The 23,708-nt window shown below is 41.1% G+C and overlaps 4 protein-coding genes across 5 annotated transcripts; 2 read left to right on the top strand and 2 right to left on the bottom strand.

Annotated features, from left to right (window-relative positions):
- Positions 1 to 104: 104 nt before the first annotated feature.
- On the bottom strand, positions 105 to 6,578 carry ggcx (gamma-glutamyl carboxylase). The gene is made up of 13 exons (XM_025062148.1): positions 6,343 to 6,578; positions 4,870 to 5,070; positions 4,617 to 4,775; positions 3,904 to 4,069; positions 3,735 to 3,813; positions 3,273 to 3,379; positions 3,019 to 3,182; positions 2,639 to 2,940; positions 1,802 to 1,933; positions 1,005 to 1,156; positions 756 to 925; positions 450 to 580; positions 105 to 367 (listed from the first exon to the last, which is right to left on the bottom strand). Exons 1-13 carry the CDS (start codon positions 6,368 to 6,370, stop codon positions 338 to 340), a joined length of 1,821 nt encoding a protein of 606 aa, XP_024917916.1. The 5' UTR covers positions 6,371 to 6,578; the 3' UTR covers positions 105 to 337.
- Positions 6,579 to 7,813: 1,235 nt separating this feature from the next.
- Positions 7,814 to 15,600, top strand: gmcl1 (germ cell-less, spermatogenesis associated). The gene is made up of 15 exons (XM_008326368.3): positions 7,814 to 8,388; positions 9,262 to 9,439; positions 9,534 to 9,657; positions 9,742 to 9,838; positions 9,947 to 10,044; positions 10,797 to 10,909; positions 10,996 to 11,061; positions 11,893 to 11,977; positions 12,054 to 12,144; positions 12,230 to 12,370; positions 12,964 to 13,033; positions 13,112 to 13,187; positions 13,284 to 13,429; positions 14,039 to 14,126; positions 14,210 to 15,600. Exons 2-15 carry the CDS (start codon positions 9,264 to 9,266, stop codon positions 14,348 to 14,350), a joined length of 1,512 nt encoding a protein of 503 aa, XP_008324590.1. The 5' UTR covers positions 7,814 to 8,388; positions 9,262 to 9,263; the 3' UTR covers positions 14,351 to 15,600.
- An 860-nt stretch (positions 15,601 to 16,460) lies between these two features.
- fam136a (family with sequence similarity 136 member A) lies at positions 16,461 to 17,998 on the bottom strand. The gene is made up of 3 exons (XM_008326372.3): positions 17,703 to 17,998; positions 17,231 to 17,371; positions 16,461 to 16,975 (listed from the first exon to the last, which is right to left on the bottom strand). The coding sequence occupies exons 1-3, from the start codon at positions 17,784 to 17,786 to the stop codon at positions 16,784 to 16,786; spliced, it is 417 nt and encodes a 138-aa protein (XP_008324594.1). The 5' UTR covers positions 17,787 to 17,998; the 3' UTR covers positions 16,461 to 16,783.
- A 348-nt stretch (positions 17,999 to 18,346) lies between these two features.
- pcyox1 (prenylcysteine oxidase 1) lies at positions 18,347 to 23,472 on the top strand. Of its 2 annotated transcripts, XM_008326373.3 has the most exons (7): positions 18,347 to 18,542; positions 18,709 to 18,831; positions 19,640 to 19,846; positions 19,970 to 20,144; positions 20,690 to 20,901; positions 20,990 to 21,142; positions 21,443 to 23,472. In XM_008326373.3, the coding sequence occupies exons 2-7, from the start codon at positions 18,720 to 18,722 to the stop codon at positions 22,111 to 22,113; spliced, it is 1,530 nt and encodes a 509-aa protein (XP_008324595.1). In that variant the 5' UTR covers positions 18,347 to 18,542; positions 18,709 to 18,719; the 3' UTR covers positions 22,114 to 23,472. The 2 variants fall into 2 exon arrangements, with proteins under 2 accessions (XP_008324595.1, XP_024918448.1); XM_025062680.1 differs by lacking the exon at positions 18,347 to 18,542 and having other exon boundaries at positions 18,721 to 18,831; positions 19,573 to 19,846.
- Positions 23,473 to 23,708: the final 236 nt, after the last annotated feature.

Raw genomic sequence — 23,708 nt, forward strand, 5'->3', positions numbered from 1 at the left:
AACAAATATTCTGACAAAAAGTCGATGTAATAAAAATATAACAATCTTCCAGTTTAAGTGACCTCATCATTGACTAAAATCTCAGCCTGTTTAGTTGAAGACAAAGCTGATGTACTGGCAGGGATTGAAGAAAGACACTCACAAAGATCTTCTTCGACAGCTCTGATTATCTTTAGTTTTCATAGCGATCTGCTGCCCCCTAGCAGAAGAGATTTAATTGTTCTGCCTTTCATGTCATAATCACTTGATAGCAGGTCGCCCACCAGTGGTCAGTGACGCACAGAAGGACGAACATGAGCGGCTTCACGATGAAGTATAAAAAGTGAGAGTCACATGGTCATTGTTGGACGTGTGTGTGGTTCCTCCTCTGTTGATGTGATGATGTCATTAAATGACTCGTCATATTAATGTCATATTAGTCGACAAATCAGGCTTCAGTGTAACTGTACCTTCATCTGCTCCCCGGTCTGCAGACTCTGGTTCTTCTTCTCCCCCACGATCTCCACATTCACTTTTCCCTGTAACACCTGGATACTGGTGTTGCCCAGATCTTCACTTACGAAGTTTTCCAAGTGCAGACCTGAGCGGTAAAGAAGAGCAGGAGTTTATGTTTTGACATAAAAAAAGTAAATTAAAAAACAACCCTTTAGTTTTCAGTTAGTCTTAGAACTTTTCGACTGTTCCTCAGATATGAAATTAGTCTCAGTTTAACTTTTCGACTGTTCCTCAGATATGAATTGCCTAAAAATCCAAACCTGGAAAGTCAGCTATGAAGACGACCTCCGTCTGATTGTCCAAACTGCCCTCGATCTCCTGGAGCTTGGTCCTCCACGGTGACAGATCCACCAGTAGAGGCATCAGCCAAGGGTTCGGCCTGAATGGCGACCAATCGGCTTTGACGATGTCAACGCGGGGATCAAAGATCCTTGAAGAGAACAACGTGACCTTGTAAACATCGCCTGACTTCACCTTTGACCTACGCAGACATTGTTTAGCTGCTCTACCGTTGCTGGAAGCGTTCGTTGATGGACACCCAGATGTCAAAGTAGATTTCTGGATCAGAGATGTTGTAGTGCGGCAGAAACTCGTGTAGACAGGTGGCGTACTGCTTCAGCATGTCGCCGTGGTCTTTCCAACGACGACTGTGTGTGAACACCTGGAGCTCACACGGAAACTTAGTCACTTTAATGTTTGAAGCAAAGTTTTAACACAGAATGTAACGATGCTTTGAAAAACAATGGCCACTGATCATGGTCAGACCATGACACTACACCCTCTAGTACAGTAGGTGGCAGTATGCACCTAAAAACGTTGGTGGTGACCCTTTATTAAACCCAGACGTCAGGTCCTACGTAGGCTGAGAGACGTTCAGGTGTTGGAACAGAACATGGGAAGAACTGGTTCCACAGACACCAACAGTGTTCTCCAGTGGAACTCTTTCCACTTCCTGTTTTTTCTCTTTCTCAGTTTGACCAGTTTAACCAGAGCAGATCAATGGAGATGGTCCAGTGTTTCTGGACAGAAATGTGACTTTTTTTCCTCTTCTGTTATTGAAGAGAACCATGTCAGTGGATGAGGTCCACAGACCAGTTCTGACAAAGAAAAGGAGTTCATTCTGATAAAGTCGTATTGTTACTGTTCCCTATTAATAATTACTTCTAAAAGTATTTTTATCAGTAATATTTTTATATCAACTACTGGAAATTTCAAGCGACCCCATTTGAATTCCAGACGACCCAACCATGGGGTTGCAACCCCAAGGTTGAAAAACCCTGGCTAAAAGGTTGTGTCTTTATCTCACCCCTGGATTCAGAAACCCGGTCTCTCCGGTTTGTCCGTCTTTGTAGGTGATCTTGACGTGCTGATGGCTGCGGGAGTGGACCATCATGTCCCAGGAGTAGCCGTACAGACCGTTGGTCCAGTTGTTGTAGCCCTGGACAAAACAACGTAACGTCCAGATTTATGTGACGGTAATAATAAGAGCTTTTTTTTTTCCTTTCTTTTTTTTTATTGTCTTATAAGGACAAAGAGGAAAAAGGGCCGGTCTTCACATCCGACAAATCCCCGACCAGGTTGTTTGTTTTAGATCGTTGACTTTTAACACGGATTAGTCAACAGTGTCTCAGTGAGATAATGTGGACACCATTTTGAACAACTCAGATAGTAGAAGGTACTAGAAGTTACTCATGAATATACGTTTTTATCCTAGAAATGTCCGACATTAACTTTTTTATCGATATGCCGATATTGTCCAAACACTTAATTTCTGATTCTGATATTAACCGATACCACTATAGCGGGCACTAAGGTTTCTGACATGCCCCCCCTTGAGGACAAAAGTTTTTTTTATCCCCGAATTGAATACTGGTTATTAAAATAGATTAATAAAATGAGCTGCAATGCTGCCATCTAGTGGCTTTCACGTCCACACACGGCTGTTTTTCCCCAAAACTTTTTTTTAGGACACACATTATTTGGAGAAACCCAGGCATTGCATTACTGGGTTTTCATTATCAGCAGGACAAACCGATAACGATTCTTACAGATAATCATGCTAACATCGGGCCGATATTATCGGACATCCCCAGTTTATCCTGTTTTCCAGTTAAACGTGTGTGTTGAGGCTGTGAGGACTCACCTTTGTGATGAAGTGAGAGTAAGGCATGAAAAGCTGCTCCAGGATGTAGACGACTGTGAAAATGGCTCCCAGTTTGTGCTTAAATCTCGGCTTGGAAACGTTACGATCAGGAGGCGTCTGACGGCGGTCACTGCTTCTGCTCTGGACCTCTGGGTAAATACAAGACGCGCTGGGCTGCGGCTCCGGTGTAGTAAAGGGCAGAACCGCAGTGAGGAATGATGGGAAATGGGAGAAGAATCTTCTGGGCCAGTCCACGTAGCAAAACATTGGAGTGGTGGCCAACATGGTGTAGGGGAACATCCCTGCGAGAACAAGAGCGGAACTCAAACTCTCTAACGTTAGGGAAGTGTCGAGTCGGTGACGGGAGGCGACGGACTCACCGATACTGAAGAGCTGAGAGTTCATACAGTGGAAGTAGGAGACGAAGAACATGGCATACGGTCGAGTGACGTCGAAAAACAGCAGGTACCCAGCGGTCAGGTCCAGGATCAGACCTCCACCGTGGACCACAAACAAACTGACCAGCTCCACGGGAAGAATCATTCTGGAAAACAAACAACCGTTCTGGAGCGTGACTCTTTAAATCATGGCTGATCAAAGCTGTTTTACCATGGAGCTGCTTCATGGTCCGTACTTGAAGGGATCGAAAAGCCAGTGATGGGCCAGATATGACATGGAGTAGCCCTCCACCCAGTCCGCATCCAACTTCTTGATCCCGGCGATGAAATACACGATAAAAATCTGAGGGACAACAGCCGTAATTAACAGTCGTCACAGAATAATCATTTGATTATCAATGTGGAGACAACATATATATATATATATGTATATATATATGTATATGTATAAATATATACATGTATGTATGTATATATATGTATGTATGTATATATATGTATTTATATATGTATGTATGTATGTATGTATATATGTATGTATACATGTATATATGTATATATGTATATGTATGCATATATGTGTGTATATATGAATATATGTGTATATATGTATTTCTGTATATATGAATATATACATATATAATATTTCTATATATATTTCCATATATTTCGCCAAGAAGGAAGTTCAATGTCCAAACCTGTGTCCTCAACAGAGTGTAATTCCACAGAGGCACATGAGCGTTTCTTATGGACGGTCTCCTCAAACCATCAACCGACCTGGAAACAGAGAGGATTTTAAACGCTAACAGGAAACAAACCCAGGGCGGAATATGACGGACGAATACAGAACACCGGAACCGTTCTCACCAGTATCGGTTCCCCTCCATCAGACTGAGCTGAAATCCAATCAGTCCGTACAAATAGGAGTGGTTGTTCCAGGCCGTCTTGTCCAGGAAGAAGATGTACCAGTAGGTGGAGATGAACATGAGGCAGGAGAGACGGTAGAAGCAGCCCAACATGATGCCCAGAGCGCCTTCATTTACAGGAACAACAAACCAAACTGACACAGTTAGGGAGCGCCTGAACTATCTGTGCTTTGACTCAAACTCTAATTAGACAATAACAGAATCACAGAAAATAAACCTTAATGAATAGAAGAAAAAAAAAAACAATCAAAGTAACAATACTTTTCCTGAACGTATGTACTTTTAAATCTACTCTGTCTCTTCAGCAGATACAGAGTACTGCAGGGATTTGTACTGCAGTTTCTGTGATAAATCATTATTGATTCTCTTTGATTTTCACTGTGTTCTGTTTGTCGTAGAACTCAAGTCACAAAGTTCCCCCAGCAGTATCTAAGGCGACTGTGGAAGAGGAAACTTCGCAAGTCGGAAATATTTGCTTTAATCTTTACCATAGACAGCGCCCCCTGCAGAGACCACCGCCATAAACGTGACTCCCCCAGAATCATAATGAGACCAGGATGAAGTGTTTCTGTCCGACCGGACTGGATTTGTTTGTTTCAGCTTCAGGTCGACTGGATGGAAGTTAAAATTAGAAGACGGACGGATTTGACCCACCCAGAATCATCACCACGTAGACCAGGTACATCCAGTCCATGGGCAGGGGCTTCAGGAAATTAAAGAGTGGGAAACGGCACACGGGGGAGCCATCCAGGTACTTGTAGTCCAGGTGACTGAGGCCTCGTTCCTGTGTGATGTCAACGACCATCAGTAAACCTGAAAAACACACACACAAAAAAACGTGACTTTGACTTTGTGTCGTTTTCTCTTCGCTGAAGCTACATGCGTCTTCAACGACAGTCCGACTGACCGAACAAGAAGCGAAAGATGCCCAGGGATGCCGGGTCAGATGGACGGTTGAGAAGGGCCACCAGGTTCTGCCAAGAACTCAGGTCCTCCTTCCTGAATCCAAAGATTCGCTCCATTCTGTTTTTAGCTACGTCTGGTTGAGGAGCTGCTTTCTTCTTCGCTTTTTTCCCCTCACCGCCGCCGCCACTGCTCAAAAGAACATCTGGAAGAAGATAAGAAACTGATGAGAAGATGAAATAAAAGATGGGGGGGCATAGACCTCTTATCCAAGAGGCTTAGTCCAGCTGGCCTCGATGTAACAACTGTTAGATAAGATGACCTGGATGACTGAGAAGCTACACAGAAATGGAGATCTAGGAACGGTCCGTCAAATCTAAAAAATCAATTTTAATTTATGACCAATCTGTGGACCAATATGTGGACTTTGTCCTTCATGGACTCCATGGTCCAGAGTCGTATTTCCTGCGTCCGTGGTGTAGGTATTCATAATCTACAAGCGTACATGAGAAATATAAGAAACAGACTGTGCGATACTTCATGTCTGGGCAGCGAAAAACCAAACCTACAGCCAAGTACTATAGGATTACATCGGGCGATGTACAGTATGTTCTTTACCCACAATCAAACAGTAAATATTCCATACTCGACTTCTGTCACTTTCAGTTCGTGGCTTGTGCCACAGAATCATGTGTCTCAGTGAAATGAGATTTAAACCTGGAGTTTAGATGAGAAAAATGGACAAAACTGTTGACGAAGATGGTGAATTTATCAGCTAGCCACCAGGGGGCATATGTACTGGTTGCAAAAATTGGACCACGCTGATGGGGAAATATTAGCAGTCTATTCCTGAGCAGTTTCCCCTGTGTCTCTGGTTTCTGTTCTTTTTCTTGATTGAACTTGAACGCCTCATGACTGTAACGCTCACTCCTCCCAAAAAAAATGAGTTATTTTTTTCAAAACCAGCAATGACTTTGACTTTGTTTTTTTTTTTCAAGGAATCACAGAGGGCTGTGGATTTCCAGCTCCTGTATGAAATGGCACTGTGTTAGGAATCCTGGCTGTGGAGCAGTGGGTTCCATGTCAGTTCCGATCAGTCCCCGGACCCCAGGTTAGATTTCTTCTCAAAGTGCACCATGTTGTACAACTGTACTAAAACAGACCGCGGCTGATAAAGGGCTGCAGAAACCTCCAGTAAATCTTCATAAATATTAAACATGTACCTGACTTTTTATGACCCTCTATTTGGTCTTTTTGCAGCACAGACTTGTCCATTGTAACTGCATGATTTAAACTGCAGGGGGGGCAGAGGGGACAGGGGGGCACATACCCTTTACACAGAGCCGTTCAAAGTTCTTTGACACCCCCGAGTTAACCAAATAAACGGGCTACGGTCGGATCATCAGCCTTGTTCCTGGTTTATGACTCTGCTACAACCACAACACAAACACACCGTCACCGACGACACAAACCTCACCTGCGGCTGCCGCGTCCCGAGTCTCCATGCTGCTGAAACACACAAACTATTATTTAAAGTAATAATTTTAAAAAAAAAGGTTTCTCAGGATGAAGGAGTATCGTGGTTCCAGATGGAGGTGTCCTGTGTGGTCACGTCCGTGAGATACGTGTCACAGTCCTGTCTGCACACGCACACACACGCTAGGACACTCACCCACACAGAGGGACACAGTCCGGGAGACAGAGACAGGCTGGAGTAGGGGGGGGGGGGAAGGAGGAGAAAGAAAATATTTGGGAAAGCTTGGAATGTTGTGAAACAGCTGCTCGTCGTTCATTGGCTGGTTCTTCGCTGGTCGCGCCCACTGCTGGGAATATAAATTACGTCACATCCGGCTGCTTCCACTGTACACAAAATTGGATTTAGGTATTTACACAGTGAGGTCAACCGTTTTATTTTTATTTATTTATTTTAAAAGTATATATAGATATGAGTATTTCAGTATATGTGACAAAAATGCATTTTTTTGTATTTTTAACATCGTTGTTACGGCTGTTGTCCCTCAATCGTTGTGTAAAAACACTTCCGTGTGGGTTGGTTTAATGTGGTTTCCAGACCATCATAAGTGTACGTAGAACCTGGTGGCATGTTTTGGTTATTGCAGCTTGTTGCAGACTAAACACTTCTTGGTTGACTTGACTGGATTGTTTTAAACCGACTTTTAGTCTAGTGGTCGGATCAGTGAACCAGGTGAAGAAAAGTGAACTGGTTGACCTGATGAGACCGACTCACACGGACACACATATATAGATATGAGTATGTGACAAAAACGCATTTTGGATTGGATTTTTAACATCGTTGTTACGGCTGTTGTCCCTCAATCGTTGTGTAAAAACACTTCCGTGTGGGTTGGTTTAATGTGGTTTCCAGACCATCATAAGTGTACGTAGAACCTGGTGGCATGTTTTGGTTATTGCAGCTTGTTGCAGACTAAACACTTCTTGGTTGACTTGACTGGATTGTTTTAAACCGACTTTTAGTCTAGTGGTCGGATCAGTGAACCAGGTGAAGAAAAGTGAACTGGTTGACCTGATGAGACCGACTCACACGGACACAGAGAGAGTGTGCGAATGATTTAGATTTGAGTTATATTTTGTTAATACGTCTTTGTATGTATATGAACTGTCAGGATACAGAGCTACTGTTTACATGTGTACAGTTATTATATTATTAGTTATATATTATTATGTTTTTCTACCACCAGACAAATAAAGCAGGAGACTTGAATTCAGCACAGCATACGCTAAAAACAACCGACATCTTGGTGAAAAATAATAAGCTCAAATATAATAATAATTAGCCAACGTTTCACACAAAATAGTTACAGTTATAGTCAAGTAAGAGGTAAGAAAATAAACAAAAGTTCAAATATTTCAAAATCCCCTTTAATAATATTAATTGACCAAATCGTAATAGTCAGTAATATAATGAATACTTATTATATATATGTTGTTTTTTTATTCATTTGTGTTGATTTTGGTTAAATATGATGATAAAGGGACATGGGTTGCCATTAAAGCAATTAGATTTAGTTTTCCTTTGGTCTTTGGTCTAAGACAAATGCAAAGTTTGAATTTTTAACAGACAGTCAAACGTGTTAATCAGTAACCAACAGATGGTGGTCAGTAGGGGGCGTGAGGGAGCAGAGCGCTTGTTTGTGACGTGGACACTGCACTGACCAGCCAGAGAAGAAGAAATAAATTAAAAAACAAAAAGCCAAAAGCAGCCTCAGAGATTTTTGGAACAGTCGCATCTTCTCTTTTCTTTGGGATTATTTAAACTCCCAGAAACATGTGAGTGAAGGCAGGCCTCTGTTCATCCGTGTCGGGAGGCTGATGAGCAGGAGCAGCTGCTATGAAGAGACGGTGTTAAAAGTTATTCCAGAACCGGGTGAGCGAACTCGGCGGCTAAGCTAACGCTAAGGTGTTGGTTGCTCTACGGTTGTCTCTCCCTCCAGAGGAATATCAGCCGGAGTTTGCTCCATCTTTCCTCCGGTCCGAGCGCTGGGTGAGTTTTCAACGCACACTTGTTCTTCCGCTGTCTGGTTTGTTTGTAAACGTTTAAAGAACGAGGGACAGAATCCAAGCATCACGTCAGACTCATTTCTAACCAAACACACATTAACAAACAAATTAATCACGTGTTTAAAACCGCCCGGATATTTAAAATGTCCGCTGACCTTCAATCAGTCTAGTAGAAAGTCTGACACCGAGATCCTGGTCACTAAGAATGTTAACTGAACTGGAGCAACATTGATGTAGATACTTGACTTTGTTTACCTGTTTCCTATGGAGCTCCCTGTACATGGATCCAGTAACGTAGTGTTTATAAAACAGTTCATTAAAACAGTTTCCTTATCCATACACATCCGGGGTTTTGTCTGTTAAACCGTGTCCAGACTTTAAACTCTTAGAACCTATTTTTCATTCATTTTATTATTGATGGTGCAGTTGCGTTTTTAGAGAACGGTGTTATTGTTGGTAAACACAAATTGTGTTTCATGAACATTTTGTAGTTGCGTTTTTAGAGAACGGTGTTAAACACAAATTGTGTTTCATGAACATTTTAGAAGCAACATTTTTAGTTTTTGTGCTATTTTTATTTGTCTAAATAACAGTTTAAGTTAAAAAACAAAAACAAACTAGAAACCGGTTGATTATGAATGTAATCAAACGACTTGTTAATTATCGCAGCTCCGTCGTTCATATTCATATAATTAAAGATGTAGCACAAAGATTATTATTTTGGTCTGCAACGTTGCATTCTCTCATATCAGTTGGTCAATAAGTGACCAACTCCAGTGTTAGTAGAAGGACATTGACTCTGTGTCGACTCACGCCGACCCTTTCTGATATGTTTGTTTGTTTGGTGTTGAGCTAGAGATGGGAAGTCTGGGCAGCAGGTTCCAGTCCCCCTCCCCGGGGTCAGACGAGGCGTCGGAGGGAACGAGCACAGGCCGAAAACACAGCTACGACTGCAAGAAGAGGAAAAGGAACGCTCCGTGTGACTGTGAGAGCGAGCATGAGGAGGACGAGGGGTTACTGGATACGCCTCGGAGGCGAGTGGAGACCGACGACCTGACGCTGATACAGAGTCAGCTCTGAGTCGTTCATCTGTGATTTCTGAATGTGTTTTGTTTCCTTCACTCACAGGAAGAAGCTGAAAAGCACATCAAAATATATTTATCAGACTTTGTTCCTGAACGGTGAAAACAGCGACATTCGTATCTGTGCTCTGGGTCAGGAGTGGAACCTTCACAAGGTTTACCTCTGCCAGGTAACGTACACTGAACAACAGAGGTGCTCAGTGACAGACTCTGGTCATGTGACACTCGTTCTTTCTTTCCTGGCCGTCCTGCAGTCCGGATATTTCTCCAGTATGTTCAGCGGCTCCTGGAAGGAGTCCAACATGATGGAAATCAACCTGGAGATCCCCGACCAGAACATCGACACTGAAGGTGAGATCATTCAAGTCACATGAACCAGAGGTTGAACGTGTTGGTGTGATTTGTGGAAACACCATTTTCATCTGTGTGTGTGTGTGTGTGTGTGTGTGTGTGTTGTAGCTCTGCAGGTCGTATTTGGATCTCTGTACCGCGACGATGTTCTGATCAAGCCCAGCAGAGTCGTCAGTATTCTTGCTGCTGCCTGTATGCTGCAGCTGGTGAGTGAGTTTAAGAGTACTTAACTAGTACTACTACTGGACTGTTTGTCACACTTCAGTGTTGGTCTGGTTGATTTGATACTTGTTTTCTCAAGAATCCACAAACTGTTCATTAATAAAGGATTATTTGCAACAGCAAATAATTTCACTTCATGTATGCAGCTTCACCCCCCTATAGACTAGGTAAGGACAGTCTATCCCCCCTTCCCCAACATCCAGTCCACCCGCCCTAACACACACACACACACACACACACACTCCTCTGTGTGGAGTTTAAACAACGACTGATGGAATGGAATGGAAAGTTTTATTTTCAGGACTTTTTAAAATGACATTAATAAAGGATTATTTGCAACAGCAAATAATTTCACTTCATGTATGCAGCTTCATGCAGGCCTCCCCTCTGACTCTTTGGCGCCCTCCAGTGGAGCCACGCCTCGCCTATTGAAAACCCCTGGTTTAAACAATAGTCTAAACTATATAAATTTAAGAGGTTAAAAAGTTCACCATCTTGTTCTTCATCACTGAAACCATTCATCCATCAGTTTAGTTTCTTCTTCTTGATTTATGTAGACAGTGCCCTCATGTGGCCGTAGATGATCATCTCTGACATAAACAGTCTTAGGACCAGTAAAACGTCACGTCTTATAGTCTGGAAAGTACAGTAGTTATCTGTGGAAGATGATGTGAAGTGTTAATTTTTAATTAAAGCACAGTCTGGTCATGTTTCTGTGGTTTGGTGACGTCCACAGGACGGTCTGATCCAGCAGTGTGGAGAAACCATGAAGGAGAACATCAGCTCCAAGACCGTGTGTGGTTTTTATGCCTGCGCTATGATGTACGGACTGGATTCAGTCATGAAAAAGTCAGTCTTGAAGTCGTCACGTCAGTAACTAACTGGTGTGTTTTGGTTGAGTGTGACCTGACTCTCGGTGGTTCCTCTGGCTGCAGGTGTCTGGAGTGGCTGTTGAACAACCTGATGACTCACCAGAATGTGGAACTGATGAAGGAACTGGGGTCGGTTTGTGTTTGTGTGTGTTTGTCCCTCGTCTGTTTCGTTGTCGTTCTGTTTGGTGATGAAAACCAAACAAACTGGAGAAAAAAATTTGGTTTTTTTTTTAGCTGTGAATCTATTTCACACCAGCAGACGTTCTCTCTCACTTATGATCAAGTTAAAGGGAAATCCTACCAGTCAGTGAGTGAACTTTATTATCCAGAGCACATGTGTCAAACTCAGGCCCGGGGGCCAGATCTAGCACGCAGTGTAATTATATTTGGCCCGTGAGATCATATCAAAGGTGTACTAGACTTGGCCCCCCAGTATACGGCCCCTATATACTGGTGGGATGTGTAGTATTAGTGCTATGTCATAGCACATACATTTTTCTTTGTTGTTGTTGGCCTTTGAAAAAAATATTTACTTTAAAAGGAACTGGAAAGTCTATGGATAAAGAGAAACAAACACCACTGAGGTTTTCTTTCTTATTAAATTTCTCATGTCTTTATAATATTAACCTTTGGTTGTTTCATGTCTGTAATATTTACCTTTGGTTGTTCCAGATTCAAGGTTTACACAAAACTAAAATTTGTTTCCAAATGAAAATTCTACATTGCAGATCTGGAGAGAAGGGAAATCATGAACAATTACAGTCAGTGTTTCAATAAATGTTAAGTTTGGCCGAGACTTGGTCCCAGTTTTTAATTTTAATTTTCTAAATTCACAACATTAATTCTTCAGTATGAAATGATCTGTCTGTAACATAAATCACATTTTTAACGTCTCTGGAGAAGAAGAAGAAGAAGAAGAAGAAGAAGAAGTCTGAGTGTGTGTGTGCTCTGGGTTCACAGGTCAGAGGTGATGGAGCAGCTCATTCAGTCCTCAGACCTGTTCGTCATGCAGGTGGAGATGGATGTTTACACTGCACTGAAGAAGGTGAACACACTTCAAACGTCACGGCTCTATTTCAGTTCTCAAACTCAAACTCACTGTAAAAACATTGGTTCTGCAGTGGATGTTCCTGCAGCTCAACCCGTCGTGGGACGGTCCAATCAAACAGCTCCTCGCCGACGCTGACGCCTGGCTCTGCAAACGAAGGACAGGTTCTGAAACGGCACCTTCACATCTTTTTTTTTTTTTTTTTTTTAAAAATCGTTTACAGTTTTTTGGCTTTTTTTGAACCCACAGATCTGTGTGAGAAGGAGCCGTTTCTGAACACAGAGGACGGAGCGTCCTTCAGTTCCGTCTTCAAACACGTTCGTCTCCAGTACATCATCAATGATCTGGCGTCTGCACGAAACCTGGAGCGGGACAATATTCTACCTCCTGGTGAGAACTGGGAATAAAATATATATTTGAATATATTTATTAATATTACAGATGGCATAAGAAAAACCAGTAGCATATAAATATATATTTCTAAATGTATATAAATATATACATGCACACATATAGTATATAAATATATATATCTAAATGTAACAAAAAATATACATGCACACATATAGTGTGTATATATATATTGTATGTACATATACATACATACTGTATATTGAAATACGTCCACACCACAGATATTCAGACAAGCCCACGCTGGTCCGTTTTTTTGCTTGCGTCATCATTACTTCCTGTTTCGGCCGTGTTGTTTCCGTAATAGAAGTCTTACGGCAGAAGATTTTTGGTGGCTGAAAATTTGGTGCATCCTTAATACATACATGTATATAAATATACACACTAGTATATAAATATATATTTGCATATGTGTGTGTATATATTATATATGTATACATGTATATGTATATATGTGTGTATGTATATATATGTGTGTATGTATATGTATATATATGTGTATGTATATGTGTGTGTGTGTGTGCTGTGTATGTAGATACGATCTGTCGTATCTCATTTATCTAATTTCTCAGATTGGCTCACGTCGGTGTACAAGAACCAGTGGTTTGCGATGCTGCGCACAGAGTTTGACAACGACATCGGGTGAGGAGCGGAGATTCTGTTGGTTAATATTTCTCTGTTGTTAAATCGGTTGTATTTAATACGTTTGTCTGTCGACAGTCCTCAGGAAGCAAACAAAGAAGAGTTTGAGCTGAGCAGCATGAGATGTGGGAGGAAACTGTCCAAAGATGGAGACGTGAGTCTGACGTTGACTTTGACACGTCAACATTCTGTCAACTGATGAATGAACTCTGTTTGGGTTTTTCTTTTTTTTGTTGTTTTTGTTTTTCAGTACTGGTGGCGGTGGACGGGCTTCAACTTTGGTTTCGATCTGTTGGTCAACTACACAAATCGATTCATAGTCTTTAAAAGGAATACTCTAAGTCAGCCATGCGGGGGCGCTGTGAGCCTGCAACCCCGCAGGCATTTGGCCTACAGGTCAGTGGTGGTCAGTGAATGTAACACAGTTTAAATGGAGAGTTTGATTCAGGACATTCATTAAAATGACAACAGATAAAGTTAGAGAGGTCCGATATTAACTTTGTGACGATATCGTCCAAACACTTAATTTCCGATTCCGATATCAACCGATATCGATATAGGTGGACAGTGGTGGAAGATAAGTGTTGGCTGCTCCCTGAGGAGATGGGCTAAAACTGTGGTTCTCAATTATTTTCTGCCATAAAGAAGAGAGAGTGTGAGAGGAGGAGAAGGAGTTTAGAACCAGTTCAGAGCACTGAGGTATCTGATTGGTCTGTCACCGGGGAATTAAACTAGTTTTAGGTCACACATCATTTGGATAATCAGAGGAAAAACTGAAAAAGATTTTTTCAGATATTACAAAATATGCTGATGTAGGGCAGATAATATTGTTTGGCCGATTTTTATCGGACATCCTTAATTAAAGTAGAAGTTAAAAGTTGGCCAGTGGCGGAGCGAGGAAAAGGCTGGAGTGATATCGTCCCCTGGACCGACCTGTGAACCCTCCCTGGAGGAGGACAGTCTGGACTGACGTGGAAACATCATTTCTCCGTCTTCTCTGCTCAGGTTACGTCTGGCCTCCTTTGATTCCCGTGGAAAGCCGATATGCAGCCGTTCGACAGGTTACCAGCTCCTGACCCTGGAGAAGGACCAGGTGAGTGACCAGTCCTGTCCTGTCCTGTCGTCTCACCGTTCCTTTGAACATCTGTCCAACCGTTTCTCTCTGCGGTCGTTCAGGAGTACGTGGTGATGAACCTGGACAGCCGCCTCTTATCATTCCCTCTCTACATCTGCTGTAACTTCATGTACACGTCGCCCCCGTCCGACAGCCGTCCAGATTCCTCGGAGCAGGACATCACTCTTCGTTCTGTGTCCTGATCCCTGACCCTCGCCCCCCAGTGGCCACCATTCCAACATCGAGGCCCAGACTTGACGGACACTTGTACAGTGCGTAACCCTCGTGTTTAATATCACTTCCTCATCGTAGACACAGTCAGAGAGAGCGGGCAGCTGAGACTTCACCTCAGAAAGACGTTTTTTTTCCTGCACTTTTTCAACTGAAAAAAAGGGGTTTTAAACTCCTCAAGTGAGAATTTTTAAGTTTTGTTTTGTTTGTTTTTTTTTTTTTTTGCACTTCTTTGGGGACACCACTAGGAGGCTCTATAATATTAAAAGGTGGGAACAACACCAAAAGGTGAAGCTGACACTTAGAAAGTTAACTGGAAATGTACATTTTCTTTCACTCTTTCACCTGGTTTACTGACTGACATCGAACAGAAGGCTGTAAAAATGAATCGCTTCTTCACCTCCTACAGTTCCATAGGTACCAGTTCCATTTTCCCCCAAAAGCAGCACTTGTACAGAATAAGCAGTTCATCTCTGTTATTTCATAATAAATTTATCACTATTGAAGCTAAATCCTAAACACTTTGACATTTAAAAAATAACAATAGAAACAAACATCAATTCTCCCTGAAGTCTGGAAAAAGTTCAGAAGTAAAATATATACATAAAAAAAGATTTTTTTTATCACCTTCTAGTCCAGTCTGCATGTGGACGTTTTACCATAATATACAAATCCTATTCACACAAAATACTGAAAACAAAGGAACAAAAAAAACTTCATTAATCAAATCACAGCTTATTCCAGTATCTGTCATTAAAGAAAAGAAAAGATAATTGCATTTGTTCCCCCAAATGCCCTGAAGTTTATCCGACTCTGTGTGTTGAGCCTTAAACCCTTTATTTTTGTACTTTTTCTTCAACCACACCTGTCGATCAAACCGAACTCCGTAGTGACTCTGTGCAGGGATGTGAACCGGTGTCGAGCCGAAGCTTCTGTTCTTCACTTCCTGTGTTCAACGTTTTCACATGAAGTCGTTTTTTATGTTTAATGTTCTTTAACTCTTTGCTTTTTTCTGACGATGTCTTACCTCATGCTGTTTTGAAAAACTGAAAAATGTCTGCGTTCTCAGACCGATCAGGTTCAACGTTGAAGGTGGTTTTTTTTATATTTGGCATTTATTTATTTTAAATTTGTTTCTCTTTTTGTACCAGGAGAAAATCTGTGCACAATTATCACCTGCCAATAAAACTGCCCTTTAACGGGGGCTGTGGTGCTGATCTCCCATCGCTTCACTGCCCTGATCCATTCAAGTTTAAAACTTTTTTTTTTTTTTACAACAGCTCATGTTTGTGATTTGATAGTACTCCTTTTTTTTAATGAGATTATGGGATGTCTTACCAGGTCACAGCCTGATTCTCTGACCCTTCCATGGACTGAGATCCACTTCCTTTAAAGTTTTTTTTTTAATTATTATTTTGAGAAAAGAAAAGATTGAGTTGGAGTTCAATTAAAACGTGTTTATGAATTTAAACGCAGTTCAAGTCAAGCTTATCTGAATAATTCTGAGCCGACAAGTTTAAAGATTTTTAAAGAAGCAGGTAGATTAACAGTGAATTGTTTTCATTTTATTTGTCGTCGTCATACTTTTATTTGTACGTACTTAAAAATATTTCAGTCTTTTAAAAAACTGTGTGTATATATGTATGTGTATATATGTATATATATGTATATGTATATGTATATATATATGTATATGTATATGTATATATATATATACATATATACATACATATATATGTATATATATATATGTATATGTATATATATATATGTATATGTATATATATATATGTATGTATATATGTATATATATGTATATATATGTATATATATATATATGTGTATATATATATGTATATGTATATGTATATATATATATACATATACATATACATATATACATATATATATATACATATACATATACATATATATATACACATATATATATATATACATACATATATACATACATACATATATATATACATATATACATACATACATATATATATATACATACATATATATGTATATATATATGTATACACACACACACACAATAACCAAGCTCAAACCAACAACCATCACAGTACTTTTATTTAGCTCGTGTACAAGTCTCACCAGTGGTGGAGGTGAAGAATCACAGATTGAGTCACAATAACATAAACTGAAGACGGGAAAAGTAAAAACTCCTGACGGCTAACTCTGAGGTCAACACACCAACGTCCAGGTCCAGGACCCGTGGTCAGCTCCTGGTCCTCTGGTGTATAACAATAAATACCACCGTGAATATTTTCACTTCATGACAGTAAATTAAAAGTCACTCAGTTTGATGTAATGTTCCAAACCCTGCAGTGCTGCGTGTGTTTGTCTTCAGCCCGGGCCGTCATCCGCCATCGCTCTCATAACTGCTGAAAAGACTGGAGATTCTCGTGGATCCTACGGGTCATGCTGGGGATCAGGTTGACGTGGTCGTCCAAACAAGTGGCCTGACAGCTGTTGAACAGCGATTCAGCTGCGGACTTGTTTTTGCCGTCGTCCATCAGATCCTTGGCCTTATCGCTGCACTGCATCGTACATCTCCTCAGACGATTCTGGAGGGGAGGAGGCGAGGGGCACAGGAAGGTGAGAAAATTGGGTTTAATTCAGTGGGTTGCTGTTAAGACTAAAAAACATAGAAACAAGACTTTTAAATACAAGAAGCAATGACTTTGCATATTTAATTTGTGAAATGATTTAGGGAATCCTTGAATTGGTGTCTTATGATGTCAGGTTCTGAATAATTTAGATTTGAGACTTTTCTACATTTGAAAAACAGAATCGGTGTCTGGATAAACTCTGTGTCTCACCTGAAATGCATCCAGTTCTTCGGTGACTGTCTGTTCAGCTTTGACCACCGGCCTCTGACACCGTTCAACGCACTCACGAATCTGGCCGGTGGAGTCTGTGGGGCGGTCGAAGCATTTGGCGCTGCACCTGAACATGTCCCTCTGTAGCAGCAGGAGCAAACATACACACATTTAACATTTAAATAATTTAAAAAAAATAACCCTAAAGCGGATCCTTAAATTAGACAGGAGTAAGTCTTATCCTAAATTTTACAATACTTCTTTTTAGCTGTTTAAATTTTACTTTAGAATAGGGATTACATGTCTGTTTAATTTCATGTTTTGTAAAAAAAATATTCTTCAATCCGCTGTTTTGTACTTTTTTCGTGTTAACAGTAAGAATCTTGACTACGTTAACTGTCCCCCAGGGGCCCCGGACTTAATTCAACCGCCTCTGTGATCATACACAGTGTCCTTCCTTAAAGTCACTTACCTGCATGTTACGGATGTAGTCTTTATCCAGACTGTTGACCATGTCCTCTATCATTTTCTGCATGCGCTCCTGGCTCGCTTCCATTGTAATTTGTCTTTTAAATGTCGTTTTTTTTCTCTAAATCTTCAGTTAAAATTAAAACAACTCAGCTTGGGGTTAGCGTGCTAAAGCAGATGCGTTCACGGCTACGCTGCGAGCCTCGTTTATTTCATTAGAGTATGTGATAAGAAGGTCACAACTACTCACTACCAGTTCAGCACGAGTCGGCTTTACGGCACTTCCGCTTCACTTCCTAACCGGTTTTAGAAAAAAGGGGATATTTTCCGTTTTGTATTAGTCGGACTTCAAAGTAAACATCTATTATGGTTTGCATTGATATCATACAGTGTAGATCTTACAAAAATACAATAATTGATATGTTCAAACACACTAATGTTTTGCATTGATATCATACAGTGTATAATACAATAATTGATATGTTCAAACACATAAACGCCAATGTGTGCATATAAAAAAATAACAAACAACCTGTTAGCTCGTAAAAACAAAACAAAAAATACCCCAAAACGAAACCTGTGAAATATGTTTACTTTTCTGAACTTTTATTTTGAAAATCAAGATTATCTTGTCCGGAAGTGTCTCCCAATGTTCGTTACGGTCTCGTTGTCAAAAGTATTTTGACATGAGTCAACTGTGAAACGAGTTTAGTAAATTTGTCTTGACTTTTTTTTAATGTTTTTTTGGATTTGAACATTACTTAATGTTTATCACAAATGCGAATAGCCTGGAGACATTCTATCGGAACTACAGGAACTATTCTTCTTTGCTGATTCCTAAATAGTAAGTCTCCACTACAACCGAACACTTCCAGAAATTTAAATCCAAACTGATAAGTTGGCCAATACACGTTTAATTGATCTGGACGTTCTCTCTCCCGGGTCTTTCCGGGAACCTGGTTGTGGATAGACTTTATAAATGCTAATGATACTGTCTCCTCTGTGCTCAGGTCTGTCCACCATGAGTCTAAAAACCCTGTCCCTGACGGTGCTGCTCTTCCTGAATCTGTGGCTCAGTGGGATCAGGAGTCCAGCTTCAGCCTCAGAGCTGCAGGAACAGCCCAAAAAGATCGGTGAGTCATGAACTAATGACGAATCCACTCTCTTTAACAACTGTTCACTGTTCACCGGTGTTAACTCCTTATTGATGGTGGTTGTTGTTAAACCTCCGTAGAGACCGACGAGTGTTTTCAAGTAAAGTGTAAAGATATTGTCCGAACACTTAATTTCAGATTACGATATCAACCGATACCGATATAGGCCTGGTAACATTTATTTATTTATTTATTTGTACAAACCACTGTATGAGTTGCTGACATCAGCATTCTGCATACAATCCCCTGATTATTAAGATAAAATGAGCTGCAATGCTGCCATCTAGTGACTTTTACTTTACTATATAGCCGTTTATCCTCAAAACTATTTTTAGGGCATTTATCGGGTCTTCATTTATTGGAGGAAAAACCCATAACGATTCTTACAGATATTACATATTTATGCTAATATCGGTCAGCCAATATTATTGGACATCCCTAATTTAAACATAAAAATGTGTTTTAACAGGTAAAATCAGACATATTTTCTAAATAGGCCATTGAAGAGGGAAGTTGAAAAGTTCTCAATTCTTGAAGAAGGAAAAAACAATTTCTCTTTATATTCTCTGTTTAACTGTGAACTTCATCAGAGAATTCTTTCTGCGTAGAATTCGGTGGGATGAAAATCAATATTTTTACTTCGGCCAAAAACAAACGTCTATCTTAGAACGTTTCGACTGGCACTGAACTAACTTACCATCTTAACCCAGCGTTCCTCAGACAGTGGTTTGGTGAACCTTTGAGGTGGAACATGTCACTCATCCTTTTCCCTCTTCCTGCGGCTCAGCTGTGGTCGGAGCGGGCATCGGCGGCACCGCAGCAGCGTTTTACCTGCGGCAGGAGTTCGGAGCAGGGGTGAAGATCGACGTGTTTGAATCTGGAACCGTGGGAGGCCGACTGGCTACGGTGAAGATGGGTGACCACGAGTACGAGTCGGGAGGTTTACGTATCCATCCTTTGAACCTGCACCTGAAGCATTTTGTTGAAAAAATAGGTAAAATTCACAGCACCTGAGATGAATACTCACACCGTGGAGTACACGTGAGTACACGTGACTTTGTATTATTGTTGTTGTTCTGTTTCAGGTATTCCTCCCAGAAAAAACATTGTGTTTCAGGTATTCCTCCCAGAAAAAACGTGGCCTCTAAAATGGCCATCTTTGACGGGAAGGAACTCGTGTTTGAAGAGAGCGACTGGTTCATAATCAATTTCTTTCGAATGCTCTGGAGGTTTGGGTTCAACTTGCTGCGGATGCAGATGTGGGTGGAGACTGTGTTGGACAAATTCATGAGGTAAGATGAAAAGATGTCGTCATTACACCTGTACTTACAGTTGTATTCAGCAACGATTAATCCTAGGGATGTCCGATATTAACTTTTTTTTACCGATATCCGATATGCCGATATTGTCCAGACACTTAATTTCCGATTCCGATATCAACCGATATCCATATAGGTCTAGTAATATTTATTTATTTATCTGTAGAAACCACTGTATGAGTATGAGATTAATTAAATGAGCTGCAATGCTGCCATCTAGTGACTTTCACTTTAATATACATGCGTTATCCCACAAATCATTCTCTGAAACCCAGGCATTGCGTTATCAGGTTTTCATTATCAGAGGAAAAACGGCTAATGATTCCTACCCATGTTACACAAGTATGCTAACATCCCTAGTCAACGCTGTCGCAGGCTATTTTCAGATCTGAATCACAGATTTATTTACATTAATTCCAAAAATAATAAATACATTTCCACAGTTTCCAGTCAACCTTTTCCCAGTGGGATAAACCTGCCGTTCTTATTTGCTCCTGGTCTTGAACCCCTGTCTCCAGGATCTACCAGTACCAGCAGTACGGCTACGCCTTCACCACTGTGGAGAGACTCTTACACGCCATGGGCGGTGACAGCTTCCTGACCCTGATCAACCAGACCCTGGAGGAGACCATGATGAGTGAAGGCTTCTCACAGACCTTCCTCAATGATATGGTGTCGCCCATCACTCGTGTCAGCTTCGGTCAAAGTGTCCGCATCCACGGCTTTGTGGGTAAATATTTCCTCAGCTTGACTGCTTTAATCTGGTTTAAATTTGAACTGAACTGAACTTCATGGAACACTCCTGACTTGTCCTCCAGGGGCCTTGTCTTTAACCGGGGCAGATTCGGCCATGTGGGCAGTGGATGGAGGCAACAAGAGACTATGCTTAGGGCTACTGTACCACAGTAAGAGTGAACTGATTCCTGCCACAGTGACTTCTGTCGGAATCGAGGTTCGACCTTCTAAGAAAGGTGATTTTTTTTTTTTCTGTCTAAACATTTTTATTTATACCAGGTACAGAACTGCCGGAACTCACCGTGTCACAGATTCAACAGTTATTATTGTGCATTTTAGTCCAGAAATGATGGCGACGATCAGCGATTTAGGTAACATTTAGGATTTAGCTGCTGATACTTAGTTGGTAAAGTTTGGCAACAATTCATTCTTGACTTATTGAAAGCGTGTGATTGTGATAAATGTAATTTTAACGGCTGTTAAACCGGACGGTGATTTTCAGATTTTTGAAACATTTAGTCTTGTTTTATTTTCAGGCCCCACAACCAGCTTCTACAAAGTCAACTACGTCGGTGAATCCGGCTCAGCTCACGATCTGTACGACATTGTGGTTATTGCAACTCCGCTCCACCAGGGAAAATCCGACATCACCTTCTCAGGCTTCTCCCCTCCGCTCCCTTCTCACTATCCTGGACGCTACCACCAGACAGTGTCCACTCTGGTCAACGGCGTGCTCAACGTGTCGTACCTGGGGAGCACGAAGCTCGCCTCGGACTTCACGGTGTCTGAAGTCCTCACCAAAGAGTCCAAGGACTCCGTCATCCACAGCCTGGCGTCCCTGGACCCCGTGCACATCCCGCAGGGTTACAGTCGACCTCCTGCCAGTCACTCCAAAGTCTGGAGGGTCTCCTCTCCTCACCCACTGTCTCGGGAGCAGCTCCAGAACATCTTCACCTCCTGGGACTCCGTGTCTGAGACCCGGTGGTTGGCCTACCCTGCGTACCGCCCACCGCATCGTAAGACCCCCCCGTTCATCCTACACAACCGCCTGTACTACCTCAGCGCCGTGGATTGGGCCGCTAGCACCATGGAGATGAGCGCCATCTCTGCCAGGAACGTGGCACTGCTCGCCCACCATCGCTGGCACCAACAGGGCACCAAGATCGACCAGGAAGACCTGCACACCAGAATGAGGGGAGAACTTTGAGAACCAAGAGCGGTGGTTGAGTAGAGTATACAGCCTAGCAGACGCTAACAGGTGAGTATGCTACAGTGTGGTAACTCCAGTCCGGAGTCTGAGGTGTTCCCACCTCTTCGGAACTCAAGCCTGGTCTTATTTTTTTGCCGTTTTGACCAACTTTTCTATTGATAACAGATCATTGTACTTGAAGTGATTGCTGAGATTTAATCGGTACTAAGTCATTGTTTACAAAAGTGAAGTGTGAACAAATGTTTGATGATCCAGCCAATTAGGTGCCCTCCCCTCACAAAAACACACCCCAAGTTCTTCCAAAAAAAAACCATCCAGTCATTTTGACTGTAACTGCAGCTCAGTTTTTTCCTAGGGCAGCGTGCAGTGCAGGCACAGAGGCATTAATAGTGGAAAAGTGACTTGTTTGGCTCCCGTAGAACAGATTCAGCCATAACCTGCTGCCCTTTTATAAAATGATTTGTTATTGTTGTCACTGGTAAACTTTCTAGCTAGCATTAAAATGACCTGCTAACAACACTGCCCCTGCTGGAGGAAGCTACCAGCAAAAAACAGCACAAATACCAGCAAACTGTGTCATTGTGAGAAAACGTGTACTTTTTTTATTATTTTTCTATCCTGTTTTAAATATGGCACAGCAACAGAGATCAGCCTCTAGGTGGTGCACTGTTTTTCTCTCAGTGATTGCTGATTAAATGCTACTGTCTCTTAATTGATCGCGATCTCCTTCGCTCCTCTACCTCGTCACTCACTGCTGTGTTCGTGTTGGTGAGAGCAGCCTGTTTGGTCACTGAGGTTTTTTTTATTAAAAAAAAAAAAGTTAGCACGATAAAATAAATTATGTATTTTCTAATCTTTTTAAATAAATTCACATACTTGTCTTATATATTTGGTGGGAGTCACACACTAATCACACTTGGAATGGAGTGGAACGCGGTGCCTTAAAGTTAAACTCTAAATACGTTTGACTGAAGGGAAATGTTTTTAGAATCAAACCAATTTATTTCTGTATATTTATTGAATTGTGCCAAAAGTTTTTTTTTTAATCTAATCATACGTTGCTAAAATCACCAAATTGTTTCTCAACACTATTTAGAAAATATTTGCTGAGTATTTTCTCAAGCACCTTAAGTTGTGTATTGTTCTAAACTTTGAGTTTAAAGAAGCTCTGCAGTGGTGTCACGTGCACTTCAACTGATCCAAAGAATTTAGTTTTGTTCAGGAGTTCGTACGTTTGTGACAAAACCCCTTCTTAAATGATAATGATTAAAAAAAAATAACATTATTAAGAAAAAATAGAATGTGGAATCAACAAGAAAATACTGTTTACAGTGACAATAAAGTAATGAAACAGTATCTGCTGTGTATTCTTTTTGATCTAGACGTACCAAAAAGTCTTTTTCTGAATCTTAACATTAAAGAGGACATTGCTACGTATTTTAAAATGTATGAGTGCATTGTAATTCATTTTTGAGACGAACACATTTTTTTCTTGAATTTAACTATGTAAAAGCACATAGCTTCATATTTTAAGGTAAATGAGTGCATTTAAAACCATCATTGAGAAGTTGGTTTTTTTTTTGGAAGACTTT

The sequence above is a fragment of the Cynoglossus semilaevis genome, chromosome 14 (genome assembly GCF_000523025.1).
Source record: "Cynoglossus semilaevis isolate Cse_v1.0 chromosome 14, Cse_v1.0, whole genome shotgun sequence".
Classification (NCBI taxonomy): domain Eukaryota; kingdom Metazoa; phylum Chordata; class Actinopteri; order Pleuronectiformes; family Cynoglossidae; genus Cynoglossus; species Cynoglossus semilaevis.

Bases quoted from the DNA above. Each gene is read 5' to 3' on its own strand.
- pcyox1 (XM_008326373.3), top strand. From the start codon at position 18,720: ATGAGTCTAAAAACCCTGTCCCTGACGGTGCTGCTCTTCCTGAATCTG. The intron at 20,145-20,689 runs GTAAGATGAAAA...CCCTGTCTCCAG, and splicing joins GTGTTGGACAAATTCATGAG to GATCTACCAGTACCAGCAGT. The intron at 20,902-20,989 runs GTAAATATTTCC...CTTGTCCTCCAG, and splicing joins CCGCATCCACGGCTTTGTGG to GGGCCTTGTCTTTAACCGGG.
- gmcl1 (XM_008326368.3), top strand. From the start codon at position 9,264: ATGGGAAGTCTGGGCAGCAGGTTCCAGTCCCCCTCCCCGGGGTCAGAC. The intron at 11,978-12,053 runs GTGAACACACTT...TTGGTTCTGCAG, and splicing joins TTTACACTGCACTGAAGAAG to TGGATGTTCCTGCAGCTCAA. The intron at 14,127-14,209 runs GTGAGTGACCAG...GCGGTCGTTCAG, and splicing joins TGACCCTGGAGAAGGACCAG to GAGTACGTGGTGATGAACCT.
- fam136a (XM_008326372.3), bottom strand. From the start codon at position 17,786: ATGGAAGCGAGCCAGGAGCGCATGCAGAAAATGATAGAGGACATGGTC. The intron at 17,372-17,702 runs GTAAGTGACTTT...CTGCTGCTACAG, and splicing joins ACTACATCCGTAACATGCAG to AGGGACATGTTCAGGTGCAG. The intron at 16,976-17,230 runs GTGAGACACAGA...CCTCCCCTCCAG, and splicing joins AAGAACTGGATGCATTTCAG to AATCGTCTGAGGAGATGTAC.
- ggcx (XM_025062148.1), bottom strand. From the start codon at position 6,370: ATGGAGACTCGGGACGCGGCAGCCGCAG. The intron at 5,071-6,342 runs GTGAGGTTTGTG...ATCTTCTTCCAG, and splicing joins TCGGGACGCGGCAGCCGCAG to ATGTTCTTTTGAGCAGTGGC. The intron at 1,934-2,638 runs GTGAGTCCTCAC...TGTTTTGTCCAG, and splicing joins ACTCTCACTTCATCACAAAG to GGCTACAACAACTGGACCAA.